Genomic DNA, 18040 nt, shown 5'->3' on the forward strand with positions numbered 1-18040 from the left:
GAGTTAAGGAGGAGGTAATGAGTGTTGGATTAGCAGAAACTCTGAAGTTTGAAGGGGGAGCAAGAGAGAGAAACAGGGGGAGATGAAGGGGGAGCAAGAGAGAGAAACATCAAGATGATGTTCTCCTATAGAGAACAGAATGAGCTGTTCAGGGAAAGCATAGTAAGCCTTGGCTTTTAACTCCATGCTTCAGACACATTGAATTCTTTTAATTACGGCAAGTTACTTGTACTCCTTCTCATCTGAACTTTCACCCAAATCATTACCCCTCTCAGGAATACTCTTTCTGCTACCTCCCAATGATTCTTATTCATCCTTCATTTCTTAATTTAGAAGCACTTCCTCTAAGAATCCTCTTCTACAGTTAGGTAGAAGAGGTTAGCTGCCCTGGATATGTGCTTCCATGGCTACTCTTACCTTATTCACCATAGTCTGCATTGTTGTAGTTGCTTGTCCAACTGGCCATCTCTCCTACTGAAAGGTCAGCTCTCTGAGGTTCAGGGACCACATGGTTAGGGATGATGACAACATGATTAACTCTTAACTTATAGCACATAATAGACACTTAAGATTTAGTTACTGAATGAATGCAGCAAACTCACTGTGACAAGAGAGAGAAGTGGTCACATGGGCAGAAGAGGGTAGGATTCTTAATAGGTATCTGTCTGGATGAAAAGTGTAGTGTGTAAGAAGTGCTGTTTCATTAACTCAGACACTGGCCACTTTACAGCTGAGAATGGGCTGTTGGCCTGGCATTTTAGAGAGGAGAGGAAGAAGTGGGGTACTTGAAGATGTTGTGAAGGCACTGAATTAATCAATCCTGTAATTTATGTCTCTCCAGACTTCTTCAATTAATACAACCATTGGAACTATATAGATTTTATCTTTTATTTTCAACCCAAAACATACAAAATAATATAAGAGAGACCAATGTGTATTTGTCTGGACTGGGAAAAACATGTGGTCAGATCAGAAGGAGGAATGTGATGAAGAGCTTTCAAAACCACATAGAAGAGTTGAAGTTTAGTGTGGCAGATCACAGGAAGGTGCAGAAAGCCTTTAAACAAACTGATTTTGACACAGCATTATAGATAAGATTAATTTAAGAATGATGTGATGGCTAAAATAATGAATGGAAGACTGGATTTTAAAAGACCATCTAAAAAATTTGGCAGTGGTCCAAGTATGAAACAATGGGCACTGGACCAGAGTCTTGTATTAGGGGAAATCACTGTGTACTTTTGGTTAAATTTTTCCTTCTTTTCTTTAAAAAAAAACAACATTTTATTGATTTTTTACAGAGAGGAAGGGAGAGGGATAGAGGAATCGAACCTGGGACCCTTGAGTCCGCAGGCCGACATTCCATCCACTGAGCCAAACCGGTTAGGGCATCCTTCTTTTCTTTTTTCTCCTGTAAGACCAGGTAGATAAGAACTTCCTGTTAGTGAGACAGGATTAATATCATTTAGTCAAAGTCTTCATATAAAAGATGTTATTGCTCGGCTGGCATGGCTCAGTGGTTGAGGGTCGACCTATGAACCAGGAGGTTGTGGTTTGATTCCCAGTCAGGGCACAAGCTCGGGTTGCGGGCTTGGTCCCGGTGTGGGGCGTTCAGGCGGCAGCCAGTCAATGATTCTCTCTCATTTTGATGTTTCTCTCTCTCGCTCTCCCTTCATCTCTGATATCAATAAAAATATACTTAAAAGATGTTATCGAGGAGCAGGTTGCTGCTTTATCAAGAAGAGATGAATGCCCAGAAAGTGGGAGTTGGAGGATCAAAGAGTTTTTTTCTGAGATACCAACAGCACTAATCCTATCTGCAGGATCCCTATCTATTCTGTGTGCTGTACTCACTGAGATGGCAAAACCAAGGAAAAGGATAAATTGTTGCTTCTCAATGGCACTTGGGGCATCCAGCAACACATGACATCTACTTCTTAGCTTGAGAAGCCTCTCAGTGGGAAAATATCCTGCTATAGCAGTGGTTCTCAACCTTTCTAATATAAATCGTAATGTAAATATCTGTAAATATCCGATGGTCTTAGGCTCTACAGCATCGGTTCTCAACCTGTGGGTCACTAGCAGGGTCGCCTAAGACCATCGGTAAACACAGATATTTACATTATGATTCATTAACAGTAGCAAAATTACAGTTGTGAAGTAGCAACGAAAATAATTTTATGGTTGGGGGTCACCACAACATGAGGAACTGTATTAAAGGGTCGCGCCATTAGAAAGGTTGAGAACCACTGCTATAGCAGGATATTTTCCCACTGAGAGGCTTCTCAAGCTAAGAAGTAGATGTCATGTGTTGCTGGATGCTCCAAGTGCCATTGAGAAGCAACAATTTATCCTTTTCCTTGGTTTTGCCATCTCAGTGAGCACAGCACACAGAATAGGTAGGGATCCTGCAGATAGGATTAGTGCTTTTGGTATCTCAGAAAAAAACTCTTTGATCCTCCAACTCCCACTTTCTGGGCATTTATCTCTTCCTGATAAAGCAGCAATTATTTTTGTTGCTACTTCACAACTGTAATTTTGCTACTGTTAATGAATCGTAATGTAAATATCTGTGTTTGCCGATGGTCTTAGGAGACATTAAAGGGTCGCGGCATTAAAAAGGTTGAGAACCACTGTGCTATAGTCTTTGAATACCTCCATGTAAACTTTCGTGTGTGATATTCCTTTATGAAAAAATATTTCTATTTTTAGCTCAGTATGAAAACAGAGCCAGATATTAGGTCCCACGTTAAGCGAATCTGATTTTTGAACGTTGAACGTTTGGATTGAATAGAAATTAGAACAGCCTTTCCATTATAAAAATGTTCTCCAAAAGTTTACTTTAAATAGTAACTTTTTCTGGTGTACATTAAAATATAATTGGATTTTTAGTTGACTTTACTAGCAACATGTCTATTTTGTAAAGTAAACTCTAACTGCAAAAAAAAAAGTTATTTTCATGCCTGGTAAAGACACATTGTTCAAAATAGTGATTACAGTGGAGAAATTGGAAGACACACACGGCTTTTCCCCAGCAGGGAGTGTATTTTGAGACCCAATAAGTTTAAGCTAATTTGATTTTTAAAAAAGCACAATTTCTTCTCTATTCATAATTGTAGCAGTTAGGGATTGCATCTGACAGAAAATTCCAGAAAAGCTGACAAACAGTTGTTTAAAAAAAATGAATGGGATTATTTGTCTAATGCTTCAAAAAATCTGGCAGAATGCAGCCCAAGGATACCACTAAGGAGTAAAATTCTTCCTCTTTTCTAGCTGTACCATCATAACCAATGGCTGTTTCACTTTGAACACCTTGTACGATCCAGACAAGGGGAAGCACCCGTGGACTTGTATTTCATTGGGCAGAACTGAGTCACATGGACACCCTTAAATGTGAGGGAGTCTGAGAAGGTGAGCTTTGAGCTGTCCTGACTTTACAGTAAAAGGAGACAAATAAGAAAGGGTTGAAATGAGATTGTTCAGAACAATTTGCAGTATATGCCTCAATAATGTTGGTTACTTTGAGAGAAGAAGGAATGCCATATAAAGAGCTTTTAAATTTCAGATGGTAGACTGTTTGACTAGGTTTTGACACAGTGCAATTAAAATATATGGTGTAGCCCTAGCCAGTTTGGCTCAGTGGATAGAGCGTTGGCCTTTGGGCTGAAGGGTCCCAGGTTTGATTCCAGTCAAGGCACATACCTGGGTTGTGGACTCAATCCCCAGTGGGGGGTGTGCAGGAAGTAGCCAATCAATGATCCTCTCTCATCATTGATGTTTCTATCTCTCTCTCCCTTTCCCTTCCTCTCTGAAATCAATAAAAATGTATTTTAAAAAAATATATATGGTGTATTAGTCTGGGGTTAGTCAATAAAACCAAGCCATTCTAAATAATTTGGGAATAGTGGTTTAATATAGGAATAAGAACTTAGATGAATACTGAGAAATTGTGAGAACAAAGATCAGAAAATTATAGCCGCAAGGAAGCCTAGGGAGCAGACCTTGGAGACCTGAACTGGAAGCACCAAAGTGACGTATTCACTAGAGCTTTCTGGGTAACTGCTGTGATCCTCACAGTGTCTGGGAAGCTCCCAGATGTTGTGTCCAGCGCAATGGCAGGCACAGAGGTGCTTCCTTGTCCTATAGATATTGAATTAATACGAGAACGTTGGCTTTTTGAAACCACACAGCAGTGTTGAAATCCACATTTGAGTCCAGATATACCCAGTGTGAGGATGAGGATTCACTCAGGAAAACAGAAACCACTCCAGGTGTTTCAAATTAGAGGGAAATCAATACAGGGATTGGTTACACAAATGGTGGAAGAGCCGAAGTAAAATAGGGGATTGGGAGGCAGTACAGATACTAGCTACATTAAAATGCTGCTGCCACCCTTTTGCTGAAGGGCAACGGGAATTGGGAGTGTGATTAGAGAACAGTAGTGCTGGAGCTATGAAGACATAGTTGCCGCCTGCAGTAAAGTGAGTTCTGGAAAAGTACCCTGGCTTCTACCTTTCTCTTACCCTCCACCCTTCTGCCTGTGCCTCCCATTGACTGAACCAAGCCAGAAACCAGTTGAGTGCAGAGATCAGTTTCTGCGGGTCAGGAATCTGGGAGTGGCTTAGCTGTGTGGTTCTGGCTCATGGTTTCTCATGAAGTTGTAGTTGGCTACAGTCATCTGAAGCTGGAGAATCTGCCTTCAAGCTCACTGACATGTAGGGGTCAGCCTCTCTGGATCTGAGGGCAAATAAAAATGACCAGGGTAGTCTCCGTGTGTGTGTGTGTGTGTGTGGTGTGTGAGATGCTTGAGGATGGAGAGGGATGTCAGAGGGGTCTGTGTGAACTGGCATCATCTCTGGTGCTTCAACATCCCTTTGGATTTTGCAGAATCATGGGGACCAAAGCTATGACCTACGAGTGACATGTACTGTCAGCTTTGGAGCTCAGCTGCCCAGCCCTGTTAAGTCCGTGCTATTTTCATTTTACCCTTGTGGCAAGTTAAAACAGCCAGGCCCTGATGTGATCAATGCTTGGCAAGATTACTATTGTGCCAGGTTATTTGGTCCAGTTTGAGTTCCTCTTAAATGAAAATAAAAGTGAGAGTGCCCAGCTGGCATGGCTAATTGGTTGAGCGTCAACGTATGAAGCAGGAGGTCATGGTTCAATTTGTGGTCAGGGCACGTGCCTGGATTGTGGGCTCGGTCCCCAGTGTGGGGCATGCAGGAGGCAGCTGATCAATGATTCTCTCTTATCATTGATGTTTCTCTCTCTCCCTCTCCCTTCCTCTCTGAAATAAATAAAAATATATTTTAAAAAAGAAAAGTGAGATCATTTGCAGAGATGAGTAGTAAAGATATTTAAGATTTAGAGATGATGACTATTTTAGTTTTCATTTTAAAAATTCCAAGGGTGATTTAAAAGTTTTAATTCTGGTTCAGGAGCACGTCCTTAGTTTAAGAATTATTTATTGAAGGATTTATCATAAACTTTATAATACTGTCCAAAGTTTATTCAGGGATATAGAGGCTGGAACCCTGTTGCTGGGAAAGTTGATATCTGTGGTCATGTAAAGAGTTTCATACTGTTTTCCATCATTTATTTTAACATCTACAACTGGCGAAGTGATCTTATTGATTGTCTTCATGCTAGGTTATCTAAAAGCAACAACACCTGATTTTCCTGATGAGCATTCCTAATGTTCAACTTGACTTTGGGACATGTATGCAATGTGAAGTTGGAATGATGAACCTTGTTGGTAAGCTCATTCTTTTGCAAAATGTTGTAAAGCTGTATACTCAAATTTAGCTTTGAATGTGTATTGGTACATTTGACAAACTCCTAAAAGCAGCTTATAGTACATTCTACTAAGTGAGATAAGTCAGACAGAGAAAGACAAATATTGCATGATCTCACTTACATATGGAATCTAAAACTGCTAAATTTTGTAAAAGCAGGAAAGAGAATGGTGGTTAACCTGGGGCTGGGGGTGGGGGAATTGGAAGATGTTGTTTAAGGGTACAAACTTGCAACTAGTAGATAAATAAGTCCTGGAGACCTAATGATTATAGACAAGAGTACTATGTTATAAACTTCAAAGTTGCTAAGAGATTAGATTTTAATTGTTCCCACCACAAAAAAGAAATGATAATTATGTGATGTGATAGAGATTTTAACTAACTCTATAGTGGTAATCATATTACAATATATAAATGTATCAAATCAACATATTGTATACCTTAACCTTACACATGTTATATGTCAGTCATATTTTAGAAATGGCCTATAGTGGATAATGTCAGTGTTCTATTCAGTTCCAAAAAAGTATGCTAAACATGTAACTTCCAGTTGTGAGCACCTGTGGCTCACTCTCTGGGGACGGCCCCCACTTTCCCCTCACATGTAGAGTGAGGGAGGGAGTGAGGGAGGGGGAGGGGCAGGGGAGGGGAAGACTAACTCTTTCATTCTTTCTTCCTTCCCTGTCCCCTACTTCCTCCTCTCCTTGACTGGTTTCCTATGGCAGGTCTTTCTTAATTAATTACTTGTACACTGATTCTTGTCTTAGGATCTGCTTCTGGGGAGCCTGGCCTAAATTCATGCTATTTCTTTGTTTAAAACAGGAGTCAGCAAACTACAGTTCATGGGCCAAATCCAGCTTGTGACTGGATTTGGTACAGTTTGCAAGCTAAGAATGGTTTTTATATTTTAAAATGATTGATAAAATCAAAAGAAGAATAATTTTTCATAATGCATGAAAAATTTCATAATATATGAACGTTTTATGAAATTCAAATTTTCACATCCATAAAGTTTTATTGGGACATGGTTTTTTTTTTATATATATTTTATTGATTCTTTACAGAGAGGAAGGGAGAGGGATAGAAAGCCAGAAACATCGATGAGAGAGAAACATCGACCAGCTGCCTCCTGCACACCCCGTACTGGGGATGTGCCCGCAACCAATGTACATGCTCTTGACCGGAATCGAACCTGGGACCCTTCAGTCTGCAGACCGACGCTCTATCCACTGAGCCAAACCGGTTTCGGCGGGACATGTTTTTTTTTTTTTTAATTTAAATTGTTTATTGTTTAAAGTATTACATAAGTCTCCTTTTACCCCTTGATCTCTCCCCAACCGCCCTCACCCCCCAGTACATGCTACCCTCACCTCCCCCCGCCCCTGTCTGTGTCCATTGGTTATGCTCATATGCATGCATACAATTCCTTTGGTTGATTTTTTACCCCCTCACCCCCGCCTTCCCTTATAGGTTGGACAGTCTGGAACATGTTTTTTCAAAAAATATATTTTTATTGATTTCAGAGAGGAAGGGAGAACGCGATAGAAACATCAATGATGAGAGAGAATCATTAATCAGCTGCCGCCTGCATGCCCCCTGCTGGGGATCAAGCCCACAACCTGGGCATGTGCCCTGACGGGAATTGAACCATGATCTTCTGGTTCATAGGTGGATACTCAACCACTGACCCACACTGGCTGGGTCTGAACGTGTTTTTTATGTATTGCCTATGGCTGCTTGCACACTGTAACAGCAGAGTTCAGTACTATGACAGTTGCCCCATGGCCTGCAAGGCCTTAAATATTTCCTCTCTGGCCCTTTACAGAAAACTGCTGACTGCTGGAGAAACATGAACCAGCTTTGTGTGTTTTGTTATGTTCTGAGCATTTCCAAGGCTTTGGCACCACTAGCCTACTTGATCATCAGCTCATAAGTCTTTTCAGTGTCCTTATGTCACTCTAGGTAGAAATAAAATGCATTATTTATGATTTTCCAGCACCACTCTTCTGTAAGGCAAGGGAGGGGTTGTAATTTCCTGCAGAGGGGATATAAATTTCTGACAGGGAAACAAAGTTCTTGCTTGGTCCTATGAGGTGTGCCAGTTGACAAGAACCTAAACAAGTGTGGCTTGATTCTAAAAGAGGGATTTTTTATTATATTAAGTAAGAGTTTCAAATAACTTGGAGAATAGCCCTTCAAATATCTTTGATACTTTATTAATACCCAACCATTTCGTGTCCTAAAATTGACTTATAGATGCAGGAAGGATTTGATTATTGTTGATCTTGGGGGATTTTAGTAATGATGAGATGCAACTCCATAGCAAACTTTTCCTTTGTATTTATTTATTTATTTATTTATTTATTTTTTTAGTGGAATGACAATTTATTATTATTTTTGTCTCTTTTGTCAACATTTCCTTTTCTTTTTAAAATCTTTGTTGTTGAAAGTATTACATAAGTCCCTCTCTTTCTCCATTGACTTCTTCCAGCCTGCCCCCACCTTCCCAGGCCCTCACCAACCCATTGCCCTTTTTATTTATTTATTTAAAATATATTGTATTGATTTTTTACAGAGAGGAAGGGAGAGGGATAGAGTTAGAAACATTGATGAGAGAGAAACATCAACCAGCTGCCTCTTGCACACCCCCTACTGGGGATGTGCCCGCAACCAAGGTACATGCCCTTGGCCGGAATCGAACCTGGGACCCTTCAGTCTGCAGGCCGATGCACTATCCACTGAGTCAAACCGGTTAGGGCCCATTGCCCTATTTATATCAGGACTAGAGGCCCAGTGCACGGATTCATGCACATTGAAAGGAAATTAATTAGAAAGTGGCTGGTGGGGCGGGACTGGGCGAGATGGGCCAGACATGCCCTGGAACCAACTTCCCATGGTCCTTCCCCGGCCTCCGGTGCATCTGGGGCATGCTGGGGCTCAAAGGGCATCTGTGGAGTGAGTGGGGTCCCTCTGGCAGGTGGGGTCCCTCAGCCTGGCTTACAGGGATCAGGCCAAAACCAGCAGTCTGACATCCCCCGAGCGGTCCCGGAGTGTGAGAGGGCACTCTGCAAAGTTGCTGTCGCTCAGCAGCTCTGGCATTAAGTGTCTGCCCCCTGGTGGTCATTGCATGTCATACCTACTGGCTTAGGCTTTTATATATATAGGTTATATAGAGGGGGTCAGTTAGTCAACCAAAAATGCTTTATAATTTAAATAAAATGTTCATTCTCTCATTATCATTGCCCAGACCCCTGAGGCAGGTGAGATTGATTCAATTCCTGTTTTGCTAATGAGGAAATTGATAAAATGATAGATTAAAAGTTAGCTCATTTCATAGTGGTGAAGCTGGAGTGAGAACCCAGGCCTCTTGACTTCTAATCCAGTGTTCTTTCCACTAAACCACTTGACTATTTGCTGTGTGCTGAGCATTCTGTGTATGAAGCGCAGTGGGAACTTACAGTGAAATAATACTTACAATGGTACTTAAATTTAAATATCACTTTAAACTCCCCCCTCCCACAAACATTTATTTTCTCTGCTGAAATTAGTATATATTAGATTGCTCTTGTTCATGCTGTCTTGTTTAGTAGCTGTCAAGTGAATTTCTATACACTTGAATTTTACATTTTAATCAATGTAACACAATTGGTAACTAGAGGAAAAACCTTTTATCTATTAACTCCTCCTTTATTGGTCTCATGCTCTAAGAAAAATAGCTAGAACAGGAAAACTCTTTGTTATTTTAGGCTTTGACTAATAACTCTATATGCAAAAGACTTTTTAGACATTTTTGAAGTTAAAATAGGGAAAACATTTCTTGGTTTGACAGGTCATATGAGTTTTTAAAGGATGACGAAACAGCAATTTTAGTGATACTGAGCAAAGAGTGTTTCATGTGAGAAGCTGGCCTAATTGACTTAATTGTCAAATATGAAAACAATTTAGAGAATTATCTCTATAATTTATCTCACCATTTTGAAAACATACAAAGTCCTTTTGCTGATTATAAAGTTAGTATATGCTCATTATAAAAATGTGGAAACTGCAAAAAGTTGACAACGACTTATCCATGACCTACGCAAGGGCATTTACTACAAATTAACACTTTCGTGTATTTCCTTCAAGGTAATTTTTCCTCTTGGACTATAATTTATACACTTGCGAGTCTTTCAGGATTTTGGCCTAGATTCTATCACTCGGAGCCCACTTGGATTCTGGGAAGAAAGGTTGTAAGGCCCTTCTCCCTTTTACAAGCAGTTCAGTTCTCGTCCAACCAGGAGTACTTCTTCACTGAAGACAGCCTCACATCATGTGTCAATATTTTGTGTTTACGAATCATCATATTTCTTCTTATTAGGATTATTAGTTCCATGAGATGACTAGAGAGGTAATTTTTTTCCCAGTCCCACAGAAATACTTTTGACTGAGCCCAAAAAGAGAATAAAGCTGGTGTTTTTGATTTGCCTTTAATCCTGCTCACATATTCTGTTGATGTACCACTTACTCTTCCAGTTTCTCTTCCTTCCCTGTCCCCTATTTCCTCCTCTCCTTGACTGGTTTCCTATGGCAGGTCTTCCTTAATTACTTGTACACTGGTTTTTGAACATCTGTTATTTTCATAGTGAGTCATTTAAAAGAGAGATTATTATGGACTTTTCCAGAAGGAATGGAAAATCCTTTCCTTTGTAGTGGCTTCCTTTTTTCGTGGTTAATCCTCATCTGAGGCTATTTTTTCCATTGCTTTTCAGAGAGAGTGGGAGAGAGAGAAAGAGAGCAAGCGAGAAGGAGAAAGAAGTATTGAGATAATCTCACATCGACTAGTTGCCTACCACATGCGCCCTGAATGAGGCCTGGGAGTGGACCTACAACCCAGGTACTCGCCCTAGACTGGTAATCAAACTTATGTCCCGTTGGTGCGTGGGTGGACACTCTAACCATTGAGTACACTGGCCAGGGCGTGACTTCCTTTTTTAACAGCTAATTTTCTTTTATGGTCTCCTATAAATATTTAGTGTGTTGAAATTGTAATTTTTGAGTAGAAAATCTAAGTGAGTCTTGTGACACACGCACACACCTTCAGTATACTCTGCATAGCTTGGTGACTAAGACCTGATATTCCTAAATAGTAAACTCTTTGAAGGCTGTGTTATTTAATAAGACTGTATTCCTCATTTTATATATGAGATTAGCAAGAAATTTTCTTCATGTAATCCCCATCCCTATATGAACTTTCATAGAGGGTAAGAATCTATTTTTCCTGTTTGTGAGTATGTATATTATTGAAGATCAATCCACCAATAGCATGACAAGGATTCTACTGCAATGCACAAAGAATCTGGTGGCAAAACTTGGGGCAATAATTATGGATAATTACACATGAGAGAAGAACTCAAATATGTCTTTATGCCTTTGAGGTATAGATGGAAGGTCTCCAATAGTTTCTATTATACCCACATAAGGCTTAGTGTCAGCGTGACATAAGTGCCATTTTCTTTGGCTAGCATTTCCTCCTCCTCTTGGGCTCACCCGGGCCTAGGTGCACGAGGCCTCATCCGGATCCACGGACGCATGGTCTCACCCGGACCCAGGGACGCTTGGCCTCTCCCGGACCCAGGGACGCTTGGCCTCTCCCAGACCCAGGGCCACTTGGGCTCACCCGGGCCTAGGTGCACGAGGCCTCACCCGGATCCTGGGACACCTGGTCTCACCCGGACCCAGGGACGCTTGGCCACTCCCAGACCCAGGGCCACTTGGGCTCACCCGGGCCTAGGTGCACGAGGCCTCACCCGGATCCAGGGACGCATGGTCTCACCGGACCCAGGGACGCTTGGCCTCTCCCAGACCCAGGGCCACTTGGGCTCACCCGGGCCTAGGTGCACGAGGCCTCACCCGGATCCAGGGACACACGGTCTCACCCAGACCCAGGGACGTTTGGCCACTCCCAGACCCAGGGCCACTTGGGCTCACCCGGGCCTAGGTGCACGAGGCCTCACCCAGATCCAGGGACACATGGTCTCACCCGGACCCAGGGACGCGTGGCCTCTCCCAGACCCAGGGCCACTTGGGCTCATCCGGGCCTAGGTGCACGAGGCCTCATCCGGATCCAGGGACGCATGGTCTCACCCGGACCCAGGGGCGCTTGGCCTCCCCCAGACCCAGGGCCACTTGGGCTCACCCGGGCCTAGGTGCACGAGGCCTCACCCAGATCCAGGGACGCATGGTCTCACCCGGACCCAGGGGCGCTTGGCCTCCCCCAGACCCAGGGCCACTTGGGCTCACCCGGGCCTAGGTGCACGAGGCCTCACCCAGATCCAGGGACACATGGTCTCACCCGGACCCAGGGACGCTTAGCCTCTCCCAGACCCAGGGCCACTTGGGCTCACCCGGGCCTAGGTGCACGCGGCCTCACCCGGATCCAGGGACACATGGTCTCGCCTGGACCAAGGGTTTTGTGGGCTCTCCCAGACCCAGGGGCGCTTGGCCTCGCCCGGGCACGGGATCCAGCGTCATCCGGATCCAGGGGCACTTGGCCTCACCCGGACCCGGAGTCCGGCCTCACCTGGACCCAGGGGCATGTGGCCTCACCTAGACCCAGGGACGTGAGGCCTCACTTATACCCAGAGGCGTGTGACCACACCCGAGCCCAGAGGCGCGCAACCCCGCCCGCACCCGGGTCTCAGCGGGGCCCCGTCTTCCCGATCCCAATTCCTGCCGGTCAATCCCCCCTCAGCAATTCCCCTGGCCATCCTTCCAGAGATCCAGTATGGCTGCTGCAGAACTCGTCGGGCGGCGGCTCGGCGAAGCTCCGGTGCACCCGGTGCATGGCGGTGGGCCAGTCTGGCGTCGCTGCGTCGGCCCTTGGGTCTGCATCGGTGGCTGGTCGCCGAGCATGCGCACCTGGCCGCTTCCGGGGCGTTGAGATTCTTGACGGACTCAGAGGTCAGCAAGCGCGGAGTCTCCCACCCCATGTCTCATAGGGGTTCGTCTGTCCGTGCTTGGCTGCCAGTGGAGCCGTCCCCTCAGCCGGAGACCGCCGGGGGATCTGCGCCGTTGCTCCCTTTTTTAAAAAGCACCCACATTTAGATCATGTCAGTAGGAGCAGGATGGAGAGTTGGGAAGTCGAGATACCATCTTAGATGGAGGCATCTTTGAAAGAAGAGCATTGTCAGTTTAGTGGGGAAAGAAGCTTTCCAAGGTCATTTTGTTTAATATGTGTGAGTTGCTGTAATAGCTAATGAGTCCAATTCTATGGAGTAAGTTGCTAACATCTTATTGATACATTAACTTATTTGGCCCTGGTTCCTCTTATAGTGTAGGGATTAATATCTTACCCCTACATGAATATTGAACTCAGTGCTGGTTGCTAGAATCAGAACAATTATATTTGTCATCTAGAGGTCTTTAAAATATATTTTATTGACATTTACTTATACCCTGTTTACTTCCAAAAAAGTATTAAGACAGATTACCTGGAGTAATCTGAAAGCTAGGATAATTATAAGAGTTAAGATTCCCCAAGTTAGAGAGGTTAATTAAAAAATAGTAATTTAAAATTATGTAATTAGTGACATAAATTTGGAGGTTAGGGATCTGTGATAAACATTTGATAAACTTATTTCCAAAAGGGATATTTTAATATAAATTGTCAAAATAGATTTAATGACCTCTTTAAAAACCTTATTGGTAAAGTAGAAATGGGGCATCAGAAAGTAGGTAGTGATTTCCAGAAGGAGGAAGAGGTGTTCCTTCCTTCATTCCCTCCTCCTGGAGGAGGCCAGACAGGAAGTAATTTTTCCCTTTGGGAAAGGAAGTCTGAAATGATGGACAGTTCCCTGCCCCTCTGCTGTCTTCACTCTGGACAGGTTAAGGAGGCAAAGTTAATTGAAAATGGAGAAGTCCATTTCCTAGTTTTTTTTCTTTGATTGTGATATTATTTGGGTTTAAGAATTTCCATCTCTTGCCCGGCCAGCATGGTTCAGTGGTTGAGCCTCGACCAGAAGGTCATGGTTCCATTCCTGGTCAGGGCACATGCCTGGGTTGCAGGCTCAATCCTCAGTGGGGGGTGTGCAGGAGGCAGCCGATCAATGATTCTCTCTCAATGTTTCTCTCTCTCTCTCCCTTCCTCTCTGAAATCAATAAAAATATATTTTAAAAAAGAATTTCCATCTCAAAATTCAGATATTTCTTGAGAATATTGTTTACCTATCAACCACATCTTATGGGGTGTTAGGAAGGGAGAAATAACTTTTGGATTGAGTGACTCTTTGGGGGAAGGATAGCCACTCATGGGTGTCCTGCAGATTGGGGCTTTGGAGAAGCATAGATTATTAGGGCAGATTAGGAAACCAAAGAAAAAGGACGACTTTTTATGAACACATGATAGGGAACAGAGGTGGAAGGAAAAGTGATTTAGAAAGAAGGAAATGTTTCTAAGAAGAGTCTGTTTTGTACTTTTGCCTCAGGCCTTGAAGGTGGGTCAGAACTTGTTACTCTTTTTTTTTTTTTATAATATATTTTTCTTGATTTCAGATAGGAAGGGAGAGGGAGAGAGAGAGATAGAAACATCAATGACGACGGAGAATCATTGATAGGCTGCCTCCTGCATGCCCCCTACTGGGGATCTAGCCGGCAACTCTGGCATATGCTCTCGACTGGAATTGGGACCCTTCAGTCTGCAGGCTGACGCTCTATCCACTGAGCCAAACCAGCTAGGGCAGAACTACTTACTTTTGTGTCACACTGAGACTCTGCTTAGTGTAGCACTTTGAACACTACCAGAGGGCCTCTACCTTCACACTATGAGGCAAATTAACCAGGTGGTCAATCACCTTATAGGGGAGTATTCAGAAAATAATTATGGCTCAAACCCAGCCACTGGTTGTCTGGCTGTATTTCCTTGACTTAGAATCTGGCAGTCTTTCAATTGGAAGAAGACCCCAAATTGGAAGGGTGTCAGCAATCCATGTACCACTTAGCCCTTTCCTTTCAATTTGCGAGCCCCAGATGATCTGCCTAATACATTGTTATACTTAAGCATCAAGTCTAACAACTCAACGCCTGATGGACATAGAGCATTAGGGTTTTGACAGAGAGAGAAGAGCCTCAGTATCACTTACACCCTCTCAAGGAGTTGCCTGGACAAGACCACTACTGAGACTTCAGTGAGGGAGCTGCAGGGCTTATGATTTGTTGGGTGGCAACCCCCGTGCCTCGCTGAATAGAGTTTGTGAACTTAGGTGCACAGCAGAGGTTATACTGCTGAAGGCTGTGCTTGGCTTGCCTCCCTTTATAGTTCTCTTTCTAATATTGAAGAGTGGTTTTTATTCCCCTTGCAGCAGCAAACATACACAGAGATAAAAGTTTTCTGAGTTTAAGGGAAGAATAAAGAGTGTCACTTGGTGGACTGTGGAAAAAATATCAAAGTAAGGCAGGTCTCATAAGTCTTAAGCCATGCTCTAAGGGCTGAAAAGAGACTGTGTTTATCTTTAAGTGACCCAGTTTTTCGTGTAGTTTGTGTGTTTTAGTTCTGGAACTTTTTATAAATATATATGGACTTAGAGCCCCTTACAGAGTTCTGGAGTCAGTCAAGACACATGTTACTAGTACATGCAGAGTGAAAAATAAAATTTAAACATTGAAGGAGGATTTCAGATTATTTCCGCTTCATGTCTATCTTTTATTCATATCTATATTTATTTTTCTATATCCTGACATGGTAGAGGAGGAAGAAAACCCTATCAGATGGATGAATCCTTTTCTAGAACAAATCTCTAGGATCTTTAACTTAAAATACATATATATTTTATTTATTTCAGAGAGAGGGAGAGAGAGAGAGGGAGAGATAGAGATAGAGATAGATAGATAGATAGATAGATAGATAGAGAGAGAGAGATCAATGATGAAAGAGAATAACTGATTAGCTGCCTCCTGCACGCTCCACACTGGGGATCAAACCCACAACCTGGGCATGTGCCCTGACGGGAAATCGAACAGTACCCTGGCTCATAGCCCAATGCTCAACCACTGAGCCATGCCGGCTGGGTTAGGATCTTTAACGTTTTAACTGATAAAGCCAGGATTTAGTGATACACTTATTCCTTTTCCTAGTAAGCATCTTAGTCAAAGTTTTTCTAGGCAACTGAGAATTTTTCTAAAAAAGTTCTGCTTGCCTAAGGATGTTGAGCATTCCATTGACTGGGTAAAATTAAATTTAGCTAGATGAAAACTGGTTTTAGCCCAATGGCTGAAGGTAATTGCATTCTTGAGGAAATGTGAATTATTTTATGTGAAAGTGTGGTTCCTAGGGAACATGGAGGGGGGCTTCAAAAGTTGACTATTGGGCAGATTCATAGACTGTTTACATATCAGGGATTTTAGAAGATGTCAAACTACACGACTTTAGTAAATAATGGCGTCCACGTGCTCTCTCCATTTCACTCTTTCTAGGGTTTATTCTCTGTCCCTCTCTGCCAGGACTGGATTTTTGGAGGCTGTCCAGCAAGGCCTACTACATCACTCAAGCTTCCTTTCTAGTTGGCCTGTTGGATTTAGCCATTGGGAAGCACTGATAGGAAATTGGGGAGGGGAGGAGAGAAACGGTGTTGCCAAACTTTGGGATGTATGCACCATTTTGCATCCCCACACGTCTATAACTTTTTTTGAAAGCCAACAACTTTAATTATTATTCATGTATGTTATAGATAAAAAAAGGGAATATAGCAAAAGGATCAGGGTTGTACAAAAAAAAAACGCAGGTTTGAACATGTCGGTCTATTACATCGGAGAGGAGGACCTTCCCCACATCACATACAGCAGCTGCACTTGTCTGATGTTCCTTTATAGACGCAGCCCTGGGCGCACTTGGCAAAGTCCATGGGGCAGCAGGAGCTGCAGCTCTTCTTGTAGGAGGTGCATTTGTAGTCTATGTATTTGCAGGAGCCTGCGCAGGTGCAGGAGCCACCAGGAGCACAGGAGCAGTTGGGATCCATGATAAGCTAAAGCAGTGGCTGGGGTCCAGGACAGCTGCAAAACAGATTGGTAGGACTTCAAGGAGGCGTGGTCTGTAACTTTTATTTACAAAGAGCAGTAGACATTAGAGGCATACAGATAAATATTTTCTTAAAATACATTTTCAACATAAATGACTTGACAAAGCAAGCTCTATATTATCTTTATTTCCCAATGCTTGGCAAATGCTGAAATGAATTTTCTGAACGTCTTCACCTTATTAGGTCCTGCCCATTAAAATGACATCTCCAGCCTGGCTGGCGTGGCTCAGTGGTTGAGCATCAACCTATGAACCAGGAGGTCACGGTTTGATTCCCGGTTAGGGCACATGCCCAGGTTGTGGGCTCAGTCCCCAGTAGGGGGCATGCAGGAGGCAGCCTATCAGTGATTCTCATCCTTGATGTTTCTCTCCCTCTCCCTCTCCCTCTCCCTCTCCCTCTCCCTCTCCCTCTCCCTCTCCCTCTCCCTCTCCCTCTCCCTCTCCCTCTCCGTCTCTGAAATCAATAAAAAATATATATTTTTTAAAAAGACAACTCCACATACCAAAAGATGGCTTTTTGGCCACTAGGACATAAGGCAAGTGATGAATAAGAAAAACAAACAAACAGCTGAGAAGCCTTTAAAAGCGAATACCTATTTTCCAGCTTTCTGCCAAAGTGATCAAATCAGTAGGAATACACAAAACTTTGGGTTCTCCTTCTTATTACTGTGGGAAACGGGGAAGACAGAATATGGAAAATGTTGAAGATGGGATGAGAAATCTTCCCCCTTGTCATTTGTCTGGGATAGCGTTGTCAGGAGGTTTCCAGGTGCTTGGGATGCGGTCGGTGCCCCATTCCGCTGTTTCGGAGTTTGGAGCAGTCTATTGATTTTGCTATCGCTGCGCTCCACGGCCAGAGAAATGGATAGTGCATGTTAACAACAAACCGCAACAACCTCCCTTCCCGCGACCTGCCGCTGCTTGGTGTGTAGGGGGCAGTTGCCTAGTAGATGTGAATAATTGATTTTCCAGATGGCACCCCAGCGTCAGTCATTTTCATCAGTCAGCAGGCGAGGACATTCTGCAGCTTCTGATTGTCCCCGGCTCTGAGCATGTGACACTTTTGCTTAAGAAGGCTGGTGATGCATTGACTGTTAATTGCCTGCACTTATGAAGTGATTTTCCTGGGCTCTCATCCTCTCTCCTCAAACTCATTTGAATGTATATATTACTGGGCTGTTTTTTCCACCTTGGATGG

At 43.2% G+C, this 18040-nt stretch overlaps 1 protein-coding gene across 1 annotated transcript; it reads right to left on the reverse strand.

Annotated features, from left to right (window-relative positions):
* Window positions 1-16117: 16117 nt before the first annotated feature.
* On the reverse strand, window positions 16118-16783 carry LOC114226695 (metallothionein-2A-like). Its single transcript, XM_054714982.1, has 2 exons — window positions 16606-16783; window positions 16118-16128 (listed from the first exon to the last, which is right to left on the reverse strand). Exons 1-2 carry the CDS (start codon window positions 16781-16783, stop codon window positions 16118-16120), a joined length of 189 nt encoding a protein of 62 aa, XP_054570957.1.
* Between the last annotated feature and the right edge of the window lie 1257 nt (window positions 16784-18040).

Source organism: Eptesicus fuscus, chromosome 1 (genome assembly GCF_027574615.1).
Source record: "Eptesicus fuscus isolate TK198812 chromosome 1, DD_ASM_mEF_20220401, whole genome shotgun sequence".
NCBI classification, from domain to species: domain Eukaryota; kingdom Metazoa; phylum Chordata; class Mammalia; order Chiroptera; family Vespertilionidae; genus Eptesicus; species Eptesicus fuscus.

Coding starts and splice junctions, on each gene's coding strand:
- LOC114226695 (XM_054714982.1), bottom strand. CDS start 16,783: ATGGATCCCAACTGCTCCTGTGCTCCTGGTGGCTCCTGCACCTGCGCA.